The sequence below is a fragment of the Lytechinus pictus genome, chromosome 3, assembly GCF_037042905.1.
Source record: "Lytechinus pictus isolate F3 Inbred chromosome 3, Lp3.0, whole genome shotgun sequence".
NCBI classification, from domain to species: domain Eukaryota; kingdom Metazoa; phylum Echinodermata; class Echinoidea; order Temnopleuroida; family Toxopneustidae; genus Lytechinus; species Lytechinus pictus.
This window is the reverse complement of record NC_087247.1, coordinates 46,817,903-46,833,357: the sequence shown is the minus strand read 5'-3', so window position 1 is coordinate 46,833,357 and position 15,455 is coordinate 46,817,903. Positions and strand designations below refer to the sequence as shown.

The 15,455-nt window shown below is 33.4% G+C and overlaps 1 protein-coding gene across 2 annotated transcripts in view; it reads left to right on the top strand.

Annotated features, from left to right (window-relative positions):
• LOC129255552 (diacylglycerol kinase beta-like) overlaps positions 1 to 15,455 on the top strand; it is a 145,506-nt gene that overhangs the window by 117,983 nt on the left and 12,068 nt on the right. The window contains exons 5-13 of one of the 2 annotated variants that reach the window (XM_064097202.1): positions 1,361 to 1,525; positions 2,133 to 2,351; positions 7,002 to 7,051; positions 7,815 to 7,889; positions 8,430 to 8,549; positions 9,285 to 9,402; positions 9,762 to 9,850; positions 12,363 to 12,386; positions 15,231 to 15,281. In XM_064097202.1, the coding sequence (XP_063953272.1) occupies positions 1,361 to 1,525; positions 2,133 to 2,351; positions 7,002 to 7,051; positions 7,815 to 7,889; positions 8,430 to 8,549; positions 9,285 to 9,402; positions 9,762 to 9,850; positions 12,363 to 12,386; positions 15,231 to 15,281 (911 nt within the window). The remainder of the gene's footprint in view (positions 1 to 1,360; positions 1,526 to 2,132; positions 2,352 to 7,001; positions 7,052 to 7,814; positions 7,890 to 8,429; positions 8,550 to 9,284; positions 9,403 to 9,761; positions 9,851 to 12,362; positions 12,387 to 15,230; positions 15,282 to 15,455) is intronic. The other variant, XM_064097203.1, reaches the window with a different exon arrangement.

The window sequence follows — 15,455 nt, the reverse complement described above, 5'->3', positions numbered from 1 at the left end:
CCCAAGACCGTTTGATTCACAATGCTTTCATTATATCTTTAAATCCATTATCTCTGTGTGCGAACTAGCATGGAGAACATTGATGACAAGCAGGCGTTTGGTAGAGGGCATTTAGTCAATCACTGCATGAACCATGGACATGGCACTTTAGCTTTACAGCCCACGCAATGTGTGGCGCTGACTGAATCCAAGCTCACCAAAATTGACTGTCGTCTACGATTGTGCAATATTGGTTCTTCTTGATGGCATCAGCTTTGGTTGAGAGCCTTGATAGGCGATTGGAAAATGGGGTGCCATGTTCACATTTTGAGAAAGAAAACTATTTAGAAACAACTATTTCATAAACTCCCTAGGAATGGTGTGGTATAACAGTTTGAAGAATTTACTAATGCTTGTTGCTTGAATTACAAATTTGGGTGAAAAATAGGAAAAACACAAGTCATGTTGTGTCTTAGATGGGCATAAAAGTGTTTTTGGTATAACATGAGGCCCAGGCAAATTCTACCTTTAGCAACTCACATTTTTCAGCACTCACCTTCTAAATTTAAGAAGGTTGATGTATTTTACATTTGCACTTGGGTTTTTCAATCATTCCTCTCTCTTTTTCTTTTCTCTCTCCCCTCTTTACACTTATATGCAACTATAAAAGATGCAGTAGTATCATTTAATCTTAAATTAATAATTCTACATTGTATTTTGCAATGTTATGTGAGAGACCAGGTTCATATCTTATGCAGATCGCAAATGTGCAATAGGATTTTACTCTCCTTTTGATTTTAAATGTCCTCATTTACATTGTAGAGGGCCCAACCAGCCCATATGTGGAGAACAGACATGCCCACTTCTTTGTCAATTGAATGAAATGTCATGGTGTGGAGAAGTTCAAAGAAGAGTGTAAAAAGAAAAAGTATTGTTTCTATCATGGTTCTGTGGAATATACACATAAAACTATAATGTTAGAATATTCTTAATCAAGGGATCATTGGGATTTTTTGGGGGGAGTGGGGGTTCATGTTGCTTTTTTTTTAAATTTGTTAGATATATATTGTCAAATCATCAATAAATTTGAGATAAATCTTTTCTGAAGAGCAAAGACTTGGAAGAAGGCCTGTTGTAGAATCATGACTGAGATTTCTGTTGAAATAAATGTCACTGGAAAAAAAAGCATGTTCCTAGGTTGAAGTATTGTTGATTGAAGGCAGCCTATGTCTTCCTGATCTTATCTGCTATCTATGGATATGATTGTGCATGAAACAAATTTTGAATTTCTGAGAGAAACACAAATTATATTCATACATCTTCATGTTCTAAATGTGAAAATTTTTAAAAACATTCCTGTTTTTTCTTCTTCCTCTTCCAGGACATGGACAGGAGTCTGGTGTCATCACAAGAGGAAGCCCCACCCAATCGAGAAGTTCATCCAAGAAATCCAATGCCTCCAACGGAACCCCTTCAAGTCATTCCATGCGCACTGATGCACTCAGGGTCGAACAAACCACTAATGAACATGGAGATATTAAAAAAGGTCAGAGGTCATCTTAGAAACAATGATGAGGATAGAAATAGAATACAGTGAAAAATCGGAAATAAAATAAGTTGGTTCCATCAATCAGTGAAAGTATTCAGTAGTGACTATTATACAAAATTGAATGGGATTATTAGTAAGCACAGAACATTGTAGATAATATATTGAGCTTATATGTATAAGAAACTTCAATTGTTAGTTTAAAAAGAAAATGTAGGGAGCATTCTATAGATTTCTCCTTCCAGAGTAATTTTGTATTTAAATCTCATTATAATGAGAGAATTCTCTTGAAACTAGTTTACTTTTTTTCGGGGGAGACATGTTTCAAGTGAATTGATGATAAAGCAATCGGGGAAAGCAATATCAGTAGATATTGAACAAATGTGCAGTGGAGCTTACTTATACAATTTTTCTTACACCAAATTTATACTATTTGTTAATATGAATTTCTAGATAAAAGCAGAAATAGACAGAGCACATTCTGTATACTGAAGACATCATTATACTTAAGTGTTGAATATTTCCATTTCTTCATGGGTATTTTTTTTACGGTTCTGACGTTTTATGGTTTTGGGGCATCCCCATTAATTTCTTCGTTCTAACAAAGGCAAATCCATGGAGAACAACAGGCGGAAAAAGAGTGCACTCTTTACTGCCATACGCAAGAGCAAAAGGAATACCAAAGACACAGAATCATTAGGAGCATTGACCTCCTCCCGAGGGTCACTCGCACATCCAGATGTCACCAATCAGGTCGTCTACATGAAAGATATTGTCTGCTACTTGTCATTGCTAGAGGGCGGCAAACCAGAGGATAAATTAGAATGTGAGTAAATTCCCCAAGTAACCCATTAGCAGTCTAGATTTTCTAGGAAAATTGAACCAAAGGGGATGTTATATAACATGAAGTTTTCCACTCTGTTTGAGAGTAGTGGACAAAGATTGGTTGATATTCTACAGTAGAATATTGAAAATAAATTGTTGAAGTGCCATTTTATTTCTGATAAGAAACTATATCATTTTTAAGACCGGAACATTTTTTTAAGGACTGTTTTTCTGTTCACCCTGCAGAGTGGCTTTTGTATTCATGATTTTTCTTATAAGAGCAATCAAGATGCCAAATCTGTCGGAATTAATTAGTCAAGGACTTATATCTCTCAGAAAAGGGATAGTGTGAACTGCAAATCTTCACTTTCTTGAAATACTTGCCGTGTTAAAACATTTTTTTTCCTTCAATATCACCATGAAATATCGTTTTGAAGTCATGCAATGTTGCATGTGTTTGCTCTCATTCTCTGTCTGTATTTCATCCCCATCTCATCACCTCCCCCCCCCCCCCCCCCCCCCCGTCTCTCTCTCTTTTTCTCTCTTTCGTTCCTTTTCCCTCCTCTCTCTCTCTGACTTTCTGTCATTATCCCTCTCTCATCCATTCTATTTCTAATTTTATTTTAACATTTTTTCTTTTCATATATGTATATCTTTACTAACATCTCTCACGGTTATTCTATTCCGTTGGATGATGTCTTGATTATTATTATTTGATGAATTTCACCATCTCATTTTATTATTCATTACATCCCATGTTTAAGCTTTAAATTTCCATTGAATCTTGTCCCCAATTTGTCATCTTTGTTTTGTAAATTTGCTTTTCCTCTGCTGTTTATCCCCTTATTACCATCAGTATTGCTGTCATACTGCTATATACATATCTTTCCCCCTCTTTTTCTTTTCCCCTTGTTATTGAAATACCATGAAGTTTAGTTTGCCCATGTAATGTTTTGCATGCCAGCATTTTTTAAAGGTGCATATATGTTATGGAATCTCCATATAATGTATTTTTATACTTTGCATTCTCTTTAAATCACCCAACATATCTCTGTTACTATTCAATTATCTACCCCCCACCCAATTTTGAATAATCCTGTGCTTCTATTTTGTGTTGCTCACTCGACCTTGATGACTGATTTATAAATGTTTATTATTGTTGTTTGTAAATTGCATAATTATGCTTTAAATTTTGGTTCATACCTTCACTCGTCCTCTCTTGTATTTCTGTATTGTGATCTCTCACATGTGAGATGTGGCTCTATGTTCCTCTTTCTCTCTTTCCCTTCTAACACAATCATTCCCTCCGTCTTTAGCAGTTGTGCCGTGACTTTCTTCTCAATCTCCTCCCCTCATTATACTGATGACAGCAAAATTAGCCCACCACCCAAATCCCGCTCGATGTAATGCTATCCAACATTGACTCGGTTTTCAGTCCGCTTAAGTCGCGGCAAATCCGGCAGCCTTGATTGAAGCGCGATGCTCCATACGTCACACCCACACACGGCTGCTTGAAAAAGCAGGACATGTCGTCAATCTTGTTTTCACATTCCTTCCATTCAATTTATCCACCAATCATCGGTGCCTTGTCGCTTTTGTTTACCTTTTTGGGAGAGATGGGAATCGGTCAATAGACGAGCCAAATATAGCAATAAAGTAGAAGGATGATATCACAAATAAACCCATAATGAAGTTTCTTTGAATATTTAGAGCACAGCAGCATTCCATTGTATAAATACTTGTTTTTTCTCATTGATTAGCTGCAATTATAAAAGGGAATGCCTGTTTAAGACGTATGGTGATGACACTTGTTATTTGAGCTCCAGTTTCAATGCTGTTTGTTATACTTCATATTCTCCTAAAGTTGATAAGAAACTGTTATACCTGGTTAAGAATGATGTAAAATATAACCTTTTCATCATATACAGGTAAGATAAGCATTTATTGTCTTTTGTACAAAACAAAACAAGGAATTGACTTGAAATATCGGTTGCATTAAAACATGTCAAACATGCCTTTTGTCAATTGTTACGATACTGCAACAAATAACAATGAAAATTTAGTTTTAAATTTGATTTCCTTTTCTTTTATTACAGGAAATATATAGATCACTAAACAAAATATAAATAAATATTAATCTTACATCTCTTGAAGTGCTGATTATAATCCGAAGTTAAATCCAGAGAAAATCCAAGTTGGCTGGCGAAAATTCCTTAAATTAAAGTTCACAGTGATGGCGATGATGAAATTGATGTTGAAGCACGATGAATAACAAGAGTCACTGTAACGAGTTGAAATGTCTGTGAAGACAATGTTGATGATGATTAAAAGTCAATTTCAGCAATCAATGGGTTGAAAAGCGTTCATTAAAACATGTTGATGGTCTCGATGAGAACTGAGAATTCCTCTCTCAAAGTAACTGCAAACAGTTCATTGATGGTGTGCAAATAATTCCACAGAAGATGTTGTATTCCAGTTGGAAATAAACTATGCTCTGACACAAAGTCTGGTGTGAAACTCTGATCTGATATGATGATCTCCTTAAAGAAACTGCCAGCTTGTATATAAATTATTCACTATTCTGGAAGCTTCTAATATTGTCTATATAAAGAACATTCTGCCAATTTCTAGAGCGTCTAATTTTAGAAGACTCTTGAATGACCTCAGTGAAATTAACAATATAAACAATGTAGCTAATCTAATTGTCTTTTTCTCTGCCACTAGCAGTCTATTGTCTTTGAACATTCCAGAAATAACAAAGATTACTCATGTCTAACAAAGCTTTACTGAGACATTCTGGAATATTCTTAATCATTCTATGCTATGAATATCCTTAAAGAGGAAATAACTAAATAAATGAATGTAATTGCTCTTACAATTCTTCTTATACAAAGGCCTTTAGTGCACACTGTTCACTGCACACTAGCAGCCTTTCTGCGGGCAGGTAACGTGCAGTGTGCGCTAACAGCCTTTGTGCGGGAAGATGACGATGTAGCCTAGCATTTCAAATAAAAACATATAGTAGTCCAGTTTATGCAATTTTAATCCCAAACTTACTACTATCTCTAGATATATTTAAATCCATTGATAAATGATAGTTATAAAGGCTCAATCGCTCAAGATCTGTAGGAGGTTGTATCAGCCTTTAGGCTTTCACTGTATGATATATTTATGGTTCCTAATATAGATTACAAACATAGACGCCAGGGTAGACACTGAGACGCAATGGATGAAGGATAAATGAAAATCAATAGTCAAATTTCTCATCAATCTATTTTTGAACATCCATCATCCTTAAAGGAATCACCATGTTACTACATTGCCTCCCTCTGTGGTCATTTCAGAACAACTACAAGTAGGATATTGAGCCAGTCTCCTCAGCCAACATATTACAGCATACTGACTGCATGTTATTCAGAATTTGTTTGTTGATATATTTGCCTCAGCCATATCCATTATCTCTAAACACTACTGTAACCCCTACTTTATCCTCATTTCCTTTATCAGCTCTTAATACTCCAAATCATTTCCATACTATTACCCAGACATTAATGGCCTTTCTCTTTGTACACTGCTAATTGATTACCCATTCTGTATGTCCCATCTTTTCTCTCCAGCAATTTTCTTTTCTCATTTGATGTGCCTGGTTCTATCTCAGCCGTGACCTCCCTGGAATTTAGCTATCAAACCCATGGCATCTGCTTCAGATTACCCCCATCATATCTCACTATTTGATTTTTTTCTTGCCTTTTATTTTTCCTTTCCCTCGTCGTCGCGTGTCAGGGTGCTGTTTGGGCTAGATTTATGGATAAAAACAAACGTTAATTACAGTGTTAATGATCCATTAAGATATGTGATGATGACTAAAAAAAATACTCATGTCATTTAGGATTCTCTGTAGGAATGCCATTATCATAATTTCTTTGTTCTCATTTAAATAACTGACTTGTTATGTATACTCTGTATTAATTGATGATGACAAATAAATTTTCCAATTGAATCCAGTTTGAAGAGTTACAACCAAAAGACACTTGTTTAGTTGGGGAGTTTATGATTGTTCTATTGACCTGTAAGGTTTAATTATTAGAGATAATTATTAGACATCATGAGGGGTGAACATTATATAGAAATGGGAGGTAACTGTAGGCAGAGAATAAAGAGTTAATAGCTGTTGTTTATGTCATGGCTTTAATGACATTATAACTCTCAATTTTCTTGTCTCCTTATATAATCTTGTAATTTCTCAAACGAATGAAAATACAAGATATTTTTAATGAAAATATGATATAAACTGTAATGTTTTGCCCTTGAACATGAAAGAGAAATAAGGACTAAAAAAAATGCATCAATTAGTACAAACAAAATTTGATGTGAAAGATTCAACTTCAAATTTATGTCTTAAACAGTGCAATGTGATACATTGAGATTTCAAAACTAATAGATAAGAAAGTAATCACAATAAAACAAGTATTACAAGATCAAAAGGCATGTTATTAGAATGATGAAGTGGGATTTAGGAAGTAGCAAAGGTCATTGACCTGTCACATTTTTCCCCGGTAGAGAGTATGATTTCATTTGTCTTGATTTCATTTGTCTTAATGATATTTTTTCTCTTATTTTTTTTCTCCCTATTTTCTTTTCTCCCAAACAGTCATGTTCAGGTTATACGATACAGATGACAATGGTATTCTTGACAGCAGTGTAAGTTGAAATAGTCATCTTTTTAAAGAACATTTTTACTATATATTTATAATCATAACTTTCCTGCATGGAAGCTTTCATAAAACAACTTTACTCACAAGCACTGACCCTTTCATGGGAGCTAAATCAATACTATGGGGTATATCATTTAGCACAAAAAGACCACTAGTCAATCGTTAAGTCATGTTTTAAGTTTGAACAGCTTTATGAAAGAGCCCCCAGGTTTTTCTGAATTATACAATACTTTCTTTTTGCTATTTTTTTTTTTTACTTTGACACATTCATACTTAATTGTTGCCATTCTTATTTTTTATGGTGCATCACTTGCATTTCAATTTATTTTGTACCAATTTTCTTCATGTTTGAAAGCATTCATATTAAGGAGTTTTATCTCTTACTGCACAGAGAAATAGTAAAAACAAATCAAGACATAAATGTAAGCTTTTTATTGGAAATATATCAAAGTTAGAGGATACATCTTCTTGTTTATCACCTTTAAGTAATCATATGTTACTATATGATGAATATTAGAAACCTGTAGATTTTATTAGGATTTATCAAAGTTGATATTGAAATAAGTAGGAATATTTGATATTATTTTAAAGGGCAATCATTTTATATAACATAGTCGAACAGAACTTATTGGTAAAATTAATGAAATAGAAATAAAAAATGTCATCCTAGAACAAGTTAAATCCCTTGGCAAATATGTAATGATTTAAAATACATCATGTATTCTTTATTCTTTTGTTGTACGTCACAGGAGCTGGATTGTATTGTAAACCAGATGATGCATGTAGCTGAATATTTAGGATGGGATGTCACTGAATTAAGACCAGTAAGTTCTTATCGGATAAAATTTGTAATATTAACCTTTGGCTGCCAAAACCTTGGAGGAAGAATTGAGTTTCAAATTACTTCTAGAACACCTAGGGGTGGACTATCAAATGTGATGCCAACAAGTTTGATGGACATATTTTAAACAAAAAGTTGTTATATTTTGTAATAACCCTGACTAAATTTTGCTGAACATATGCAATGTTTTTCTAAGGAATTTTATCTAACTGGTTTGATGATATTAAAAATACATTTTCTTTTTAATAATCCTTGTTTGTTAATTGAGAAGTCTTTGATTTAAAAAGTCATATTCCAACCATTGGTCAAGTTATATGAAACATTATTAACTGCTTTCTACAAATCACCTGTTATAATCCAGTATCAAGCCTATAAAAATCAAAGCATTTAATAGTGAAAGGATTACCTGTTGAAGTTAATGAAAAATCTTACAACCTTTAGATTTTAGTAGATTTTAGGAGATAATCATACTAATAGTATTATACTTTCATCTAACATCTATATGTCCTTTTCTTTTATTTAGATCTTACAAGACATGATGATAGAGATTGATTTTGATTCAGATGGGACTGTATCGCTAGAAGAGTGGATCCGTGGCGGCATGACAACCATTCCTCTTCTTGTTCTTCTTGGCCTTGAATCAGTAGGTACCAGGGCCCTGTATCACAAAACATATCAATTGATTGTATGATTGACTTTTAGGATGGATTGTATGTACTTGGTCAATACAGTCAATGTAAAAAATAAAAAGTCAGTGTTATGATCAATTGCTAAGCTTTGTGTTGCAGGCACCTGAGCTTACTCAAGGGCCCTTTAACACAAAGCTTTACACAAAATCTCTCATTTCAAATAATTATCTGAGTTGTTGAAAGTGGGTATATTGAACAGTAGGTACATGCAATAAGGACCTATTTTTCAAGAAAATTATTCATTCACAGTTGATTTTATAGGGAGATTACTAATAATACTGACAACAACAAATAATAACATGGCCAAAATATCATAAAAGATAATCTATAAAAAAAAAGAGAGCTACAATCAATCATCTTTTTTGTGACCCCCCCATATTGATGTGTTCAATATTTACAGGAAGAAAACGTAATATCCCAAATGAAAGCTCCACCCCAATACATGTATGTGTCTCGAAGATAAATTATGAAATGTTCAGATTAATTATGAATTGTTCAGATTGTGTTTATTCTTGTTGTATTTCAACATGGAGCAATATATATATTAATTATATCTCTGGCCATTCATACAATTTTTTATTTTCAAATGGGGATATATCTAAGCATGGTTGTACATTTAGGGGCAATCGTTTTGATACTGATGTCTGACAAGGTTGACATGACCTTTTAACCTTTGACCTTTTGTACAGAATGTGAAAGATGATGGCAGCCATGTATGGAGGTTAAAACATTACAACAAACCAGCCTATTGTAATCTCTGCCTCAACCTCCTAGTAGGGCTTGGAAAACAAGGTTTATCATGTACATGTGAGTACATCAAATCAGTATTATATTGTGTACATGTAAGTATAGTGTAATATGCATTTATAGGATAAAAACAAGACCCTTCAAGTATTACTTCTTTACCATGAAACCTGTATATGAAGTCTTTTCCACAAAATAGACAAAATGGTTAAATTTATACAGTGCATATCAATAAGAAGTGTACTCTTTCAAAAAAGATCTGGCGATTGAAATATTTGTAACATCGGAATAATTTTTTGTCATGTATATGGGGCTTCAGTCTTCTCTATGTGATGGCAATATGATTTTTGATAGAATGCTAAAGGATTCTATCTTACAGCATTGTGATATTTATTTTTATTTTGATGAATTTATCTTCCCAGTCTGCAAATACACCGTTCATGAACGCTGTGTACAACGCGCCCCACCCTGTTGCATTAGTACATACGTCAAATCAAAACGGACAACGAATGTAAGTATTAGCTAATGGATTTAGGTTATGCATTATTTGGGGTAGTAGAGGGGAGAGAGATTAAAAGGAACACATTCAAAGGTCATTTGATTTGTGAAAATACACCAAGGATTTGATTTGGAGCATCATTCATTATCATTTTATTTAACCTTTCTATAGGTCTTTTATTTACATTCATAAAAATATTTCAATTACATAAGTCATGAACAGGGGCCCGTAACACAAAGCTTAGCAATGATTGTAGAACATTTTTCTACGATTGATTGCATTGGCTACAATGTACAATCAATCATAGAAATCAAGCGTACGATCAATCGCTAACCTTTGTGTATACATACATATGCATGATGGTATTATGGGGTTAAAGTTGAAGATGTTTTGAATTTCATTTGAGTTATTTTGTCATAATGACATGTATATTTCGTTAATAATGGGAATATTTACATATTTCTTGACATCGTTGTTCACTTTTGTTTTCAATTCAATAAGGTGATAATATTCAAATTTTCTCTACTGATGTTCTTATTCCTGTACATTGTATATTACAGGGTTTTCATCACCTTGCATGCTTTTTTTTTGGTATCATGTTGCATGTTCCGAATCTAGTGTATTGCACATTGATTTGTACACAGAAAAACGTAAATGTAATCATAGTTTCATGTTGCTACCATGTTTATAAATACTATTTGTTGACATAACTCAGACGACCCAGTCTCATGATCATTAACTTTTTTTCCTCTCTGGTAGGAATATATTTCTTGAAATGCAGTGCGCGTAACAGCTGCTCTGCTAAAGCCATGGTAATTATGCTGCGTTACTGTAGAGTGCTTAGAGACTTCTGATAAAGTAAGTGTTAAGCGCTATATAAGCAAAACTGTATAATTATTATTATTATGGGAAATTTATACATGTTTGCAAACAATGTGAAAGTAGATTAATAAAGGGTCAAATTTAATGTTGTATGAACTTCTCATCAAAAGGCAATGGATATGAAAAATGTTGAGTTTAAATATCCTTATTATCCTTGAGGACAAAATTATCTTTCAAGAAAACTGTCACCTGTGAATATCAAGTGCAATAATCAAATTCTGATTTTATTTCTTTCAAAAATTCTATGAGATACATGTACAACTCTACATATGGTGTTTTGTCCATGCTAAACCTGAGTCAAATAACACGAATCTTGGAAGGAGTATATCAGCTTCTATTACACTTACTATTGCACTTGCATGTAACAGATATTATACCAGGGAGCGTTTTCATCAAGCTGTTCGTAAGTTACAAATGACTTTAAGAACGACTGGTGATCCTTTCTTGTGGTAAATGATATTCACCAAATGTTCATTTGGGTTGATTTAGCACCTAAGAATGGTTACCAGTCGTTCATATTGATGCTGGTAACTTACAAACAGTTTTTATGAAACACCCACCCGGTTGTATAAGGGCAGGGATATGTATGTGCATTCATAAAAGTATTGCACATTGGTAGATTCCTACATGTGTATGGTAATCATACAGTAAAAATAAGGTGTCTCATGTTGCTTTATCCTTGTATCTACTGCCATATAGGTACAGCCTTTTAGAGAGCTCTTAAAATGAATGATTTTATTCCAGTGTATAGTGGTATCAAAGCAACATTGGCTTCCAATCATAGTATCTTCAGGATTTCTTTCCTTGAATTTATTATTAAATCTAGATTTTTGCCAACTATACTCTATCCAATAGCAAACCTTTCAGTTTTTGTTTTCTTTCTCTTTTTCTTTTAAGAATAATGAAAACTTGATTACTTGGTGAATGTCAAAGTGATCACAATATTCTCTTGCTTTTATGTTCAGATTTTGATATTTAGACAGTTAATTTATAATGAAATATAGAATTATGGAGATTTCTTCTTTACAGGTTATGAAGCGACTGCATGTTGTATGCAGACTGGGTTGTGCATGGTTTGCCCTTTCCTGTTTGTTCATTGTCACTTTCCCCCTTTTATTTATATTATTTTTGTGACAAGATTTCATGATTATGTTGGAACTTGACTGATTCATTAGAGATGTCTGAGAACTGCCATGACAAGATTGAAATCTAGTTGCATTTGTTTTCTTCTACAAACTGAAGGGAGAAGAGATTTAAATGTTCTCGTTTTTTTTACTTGGAATATGAGGTGGTGTTACCAAAATAAAGTAAAACAAACCCAAATGCACTTGTTCATAATTATTTCCCTCTTTCTCTCTGTCACTCATGCACCATTTTTTACCCAAAATTCAACTTTGCCCCCCTCCCTCCTTCACTCTCACCTGTGTTGGAAAGTAGATGGATTTTGTTCCTATGAATTCATCCAAAATCCAACTTACATATCTGTTTATCAAAACATAAAGTTGCTGGTTACTTTTAATTGGAATATTCACCTAATTCACTGGTGCTACTCTAAGTGAGCTCCTGTGTTGTATAGGAGTGGCTATTGCACTCTCTTACTGTTGTTTGTCTGCACTCTGTCTTTCCTTCACTCCCCAAACAGTATCGTGGCAGCATGCTGATGGAGGTAGTTTGCATTATATTCTTGTTTTTTTTTTTTTGTATCTCATCACTAACATCATCTCTATAGAATCAATTATATGATGCAAGTACAGATGATATCATTGTGTACCTATTTGTTATACCCACTGATATGTGAGTGCTAGCTTGCATCAGGAGGTAATAAGAAGGCGTATACTAATTAAAAAAAAAATACAAATTCATCCCAGCTCAGCACTGAATGCATCAATTGGAATTTACAGATAATTTCATATCGGATCTCTGTTTCGGTCATTGTCATAAAAACAAATTGTAAAAGGAAAAAGGAAAAGTTTGTAGAATAATACTTGATGGAGAGGGGATTAAGGCACTGTACAAAAAGTTAGAGCTGTGTCTTTCCAGCATGAACACTGGAAGCATCTTTTTGTCACCTATCACATTTGATCAGAGAAGAGAGAATAGACATGCAAGAAAGCTGAATACTGAGAATCATATTATAACAGGATTCCTGCAACTTCTTTGCTACGTCTTTGCCATTGTCAATTGTGAAAATTTACAATAGAAAGACAATGTTGGATTCCTGTGGGAAAGATGTAGTTCTGCCTCTTGGTAAGGTGCATTATTAGTTATCTGAAACAGAAGAAAATTACATGGTTGCTTGGCGATTTTCACCCCGATATGCTCAAAAGATCCCTGGAAAAAAGATCCCCAGAAATCCCCATTTACTGCAATGTTAAAGTATATTCAATGTTTCAAACTTTGGCAGTAGACTGAAAAGTAGTCCTTAGGGGAAAAAAGGGTTTTGCCTGATCTGAAAGCATTTTTTTAAATGAGAAAGACTTATCAAAAGAAGCCTAACAAATGTATCATAGATGGTAATTGATGGGATATAATATTTTTGATTGATATGTTGTTTTGAAAACTTTTTCATGTAGTTTACTGAAGATGTGGACATTCAAATTAGGAAGGAGGTGCTATTATCTGTGATCTAATTCAACCAACTAACTTTCTTGCTTTAATGATATATTCATTCTGTGTTTAGCCACTAACTTTCAAATCTGCACTTAATCAAAATAACAAAAACATCATAAACACTTTGAAATTATATAGAGAAGATAAGTATAAACATAATTAAATACCAATAAAATACCAGTGTTCTGGAAAGATTATTACCCTCCCCATTTTGGTTTTCAACTGCACCCCCTTTTTTTTTCAAATAGAATTTTCTCTGTCAGCAAATTTACTATTTAATGTTATTTCTTGGTGCACATGTTAACATGCTTATTATTTTTTTTTTAATGTTTATTTTTGAACCTTTATATACATGCACCCTTCTGCTATTTATATCACAGTCCCACCCCATCGTCTTCATGTCATGGATTTCCGCCATCATCTCTACATATTGTTATTGCACAAGATTGCATGGTAATTAACCCATTATTATTTAAATGTATGTTTGTGACATGGTGGAATGTACTGTAACCTTAATCATGCATGTTCATTTACTCATAATATTTATATTTTTTCTGTTTACTTGTTTCTGGTCTGATTGTAATCATAGTTGACTATGTATTTTTATCAAATGAGAAGGACTCTAAAATATCATAGCCCAGTTTTTTTTGTATTTGCCTTCCTCCATTTCTTCAGCTTAATTAGGCTTTACTCATAAATAACATGATTTGAGTAAAAATGCAGACCCAGCAAAATCGCAACGGATAATACAATAATGTTGCTCAGAAGCTTTAAAGCCAACACACAAAAAAACCTTATGTATGTAACCCTTCATTTAGCTTTGACCTGATCATGCACAAATTAAAACATTCTAACTTTTATACCCGCCATCTGTTTTAATTCACATCACACATTTTCCCCCTATTTTATGTATTTATTCTATGCTATTAACATCATGCTCTATAGTCACGTGACATGTTATTTCTTCTCATTTTATGAATAGAAGAATTTGATTATTTCAAAATATTCATGCCTCTGCTCTCTTATGCTGGGTGGTGGAAGCATATGTTTTCATATTGTCTGCTAGTACATTATAACATGAAATCTGTGAGTGATTGTCACAGGTTAATTTTACATTTAAATCAATTGTAAATGATCCCATTGAACATTGATTCAATGGAAATGCCTTCAAATTATAAGTGAATTATTACATCATCATAGGTGAAATGGGCGTAGCAAGTCACTCCTGAAATAATGATAAGTGCCTAATTAATCAAAGCAATGCTAAAATACACTGAAAATCACCAACATACTTTATACCCACCACTTAGACACATGTAATACCTTGAAGGATAAACTATTTTGCTCATTACTTAAGTCCTGTGGCACTTCATACGAGCAGTTGGTGGTCATAATGTTGGATTGTTTAGGGAATTGGTCTAGAATTGATATCAAAACTAGAGAGTATGTTTCAATTTGAAAGTGTTTTTTCAAGTTATTGTTGAGATGTGATACAGTACTTTCCTTCTATTAGAAATTATTGATCAATCTGTTTACTCTGTTTAAAGAAGCCTTAGACTTAATTAACATTTAGCTTAATTAACAATTAGGTTTTAGAAATTATTGAATCCCCTTTTCAGTGAATATTATTCTCTATTAACAATTAGCTTGCTCACATTTAAAGTTGGATGTGTTTCTTCAGCTTAAATTACTGTGATAATCCTTAAATTAATTTAGGATACAGCTTTGTAAAATTTTGCTTCAGTACCTATACATCATTCTGTAGTTATTCTATTCATACACTCCTCATCCGTTTTTATTTCTCATCCCTCTATCCTTTTCTTCTTATCATTCTCTTCTTTCATTTCCCTTCCCAATCACCTTTTTCACACTGCTATCTGCTACTCATACTCTAATATAGCAACCAAAAAATCTGTCACGCAAGGACGCCGAGGTTTGGGGAGAAGTTCCGGTAGGTCAACTTTTTTGACATTTCTCCTTGTTTTTTGTTGAGTCAGTGTGGAATTAGTTGTGTTTTTGTACCGGTGTACATAAATTGAGTTAAAGTAGACACCCTTTCCCAAATGCTTTGAAATTGGCTGAAATTCTTTTTGTGCTCATTTCACACTACTTTTCTTTATTTTTA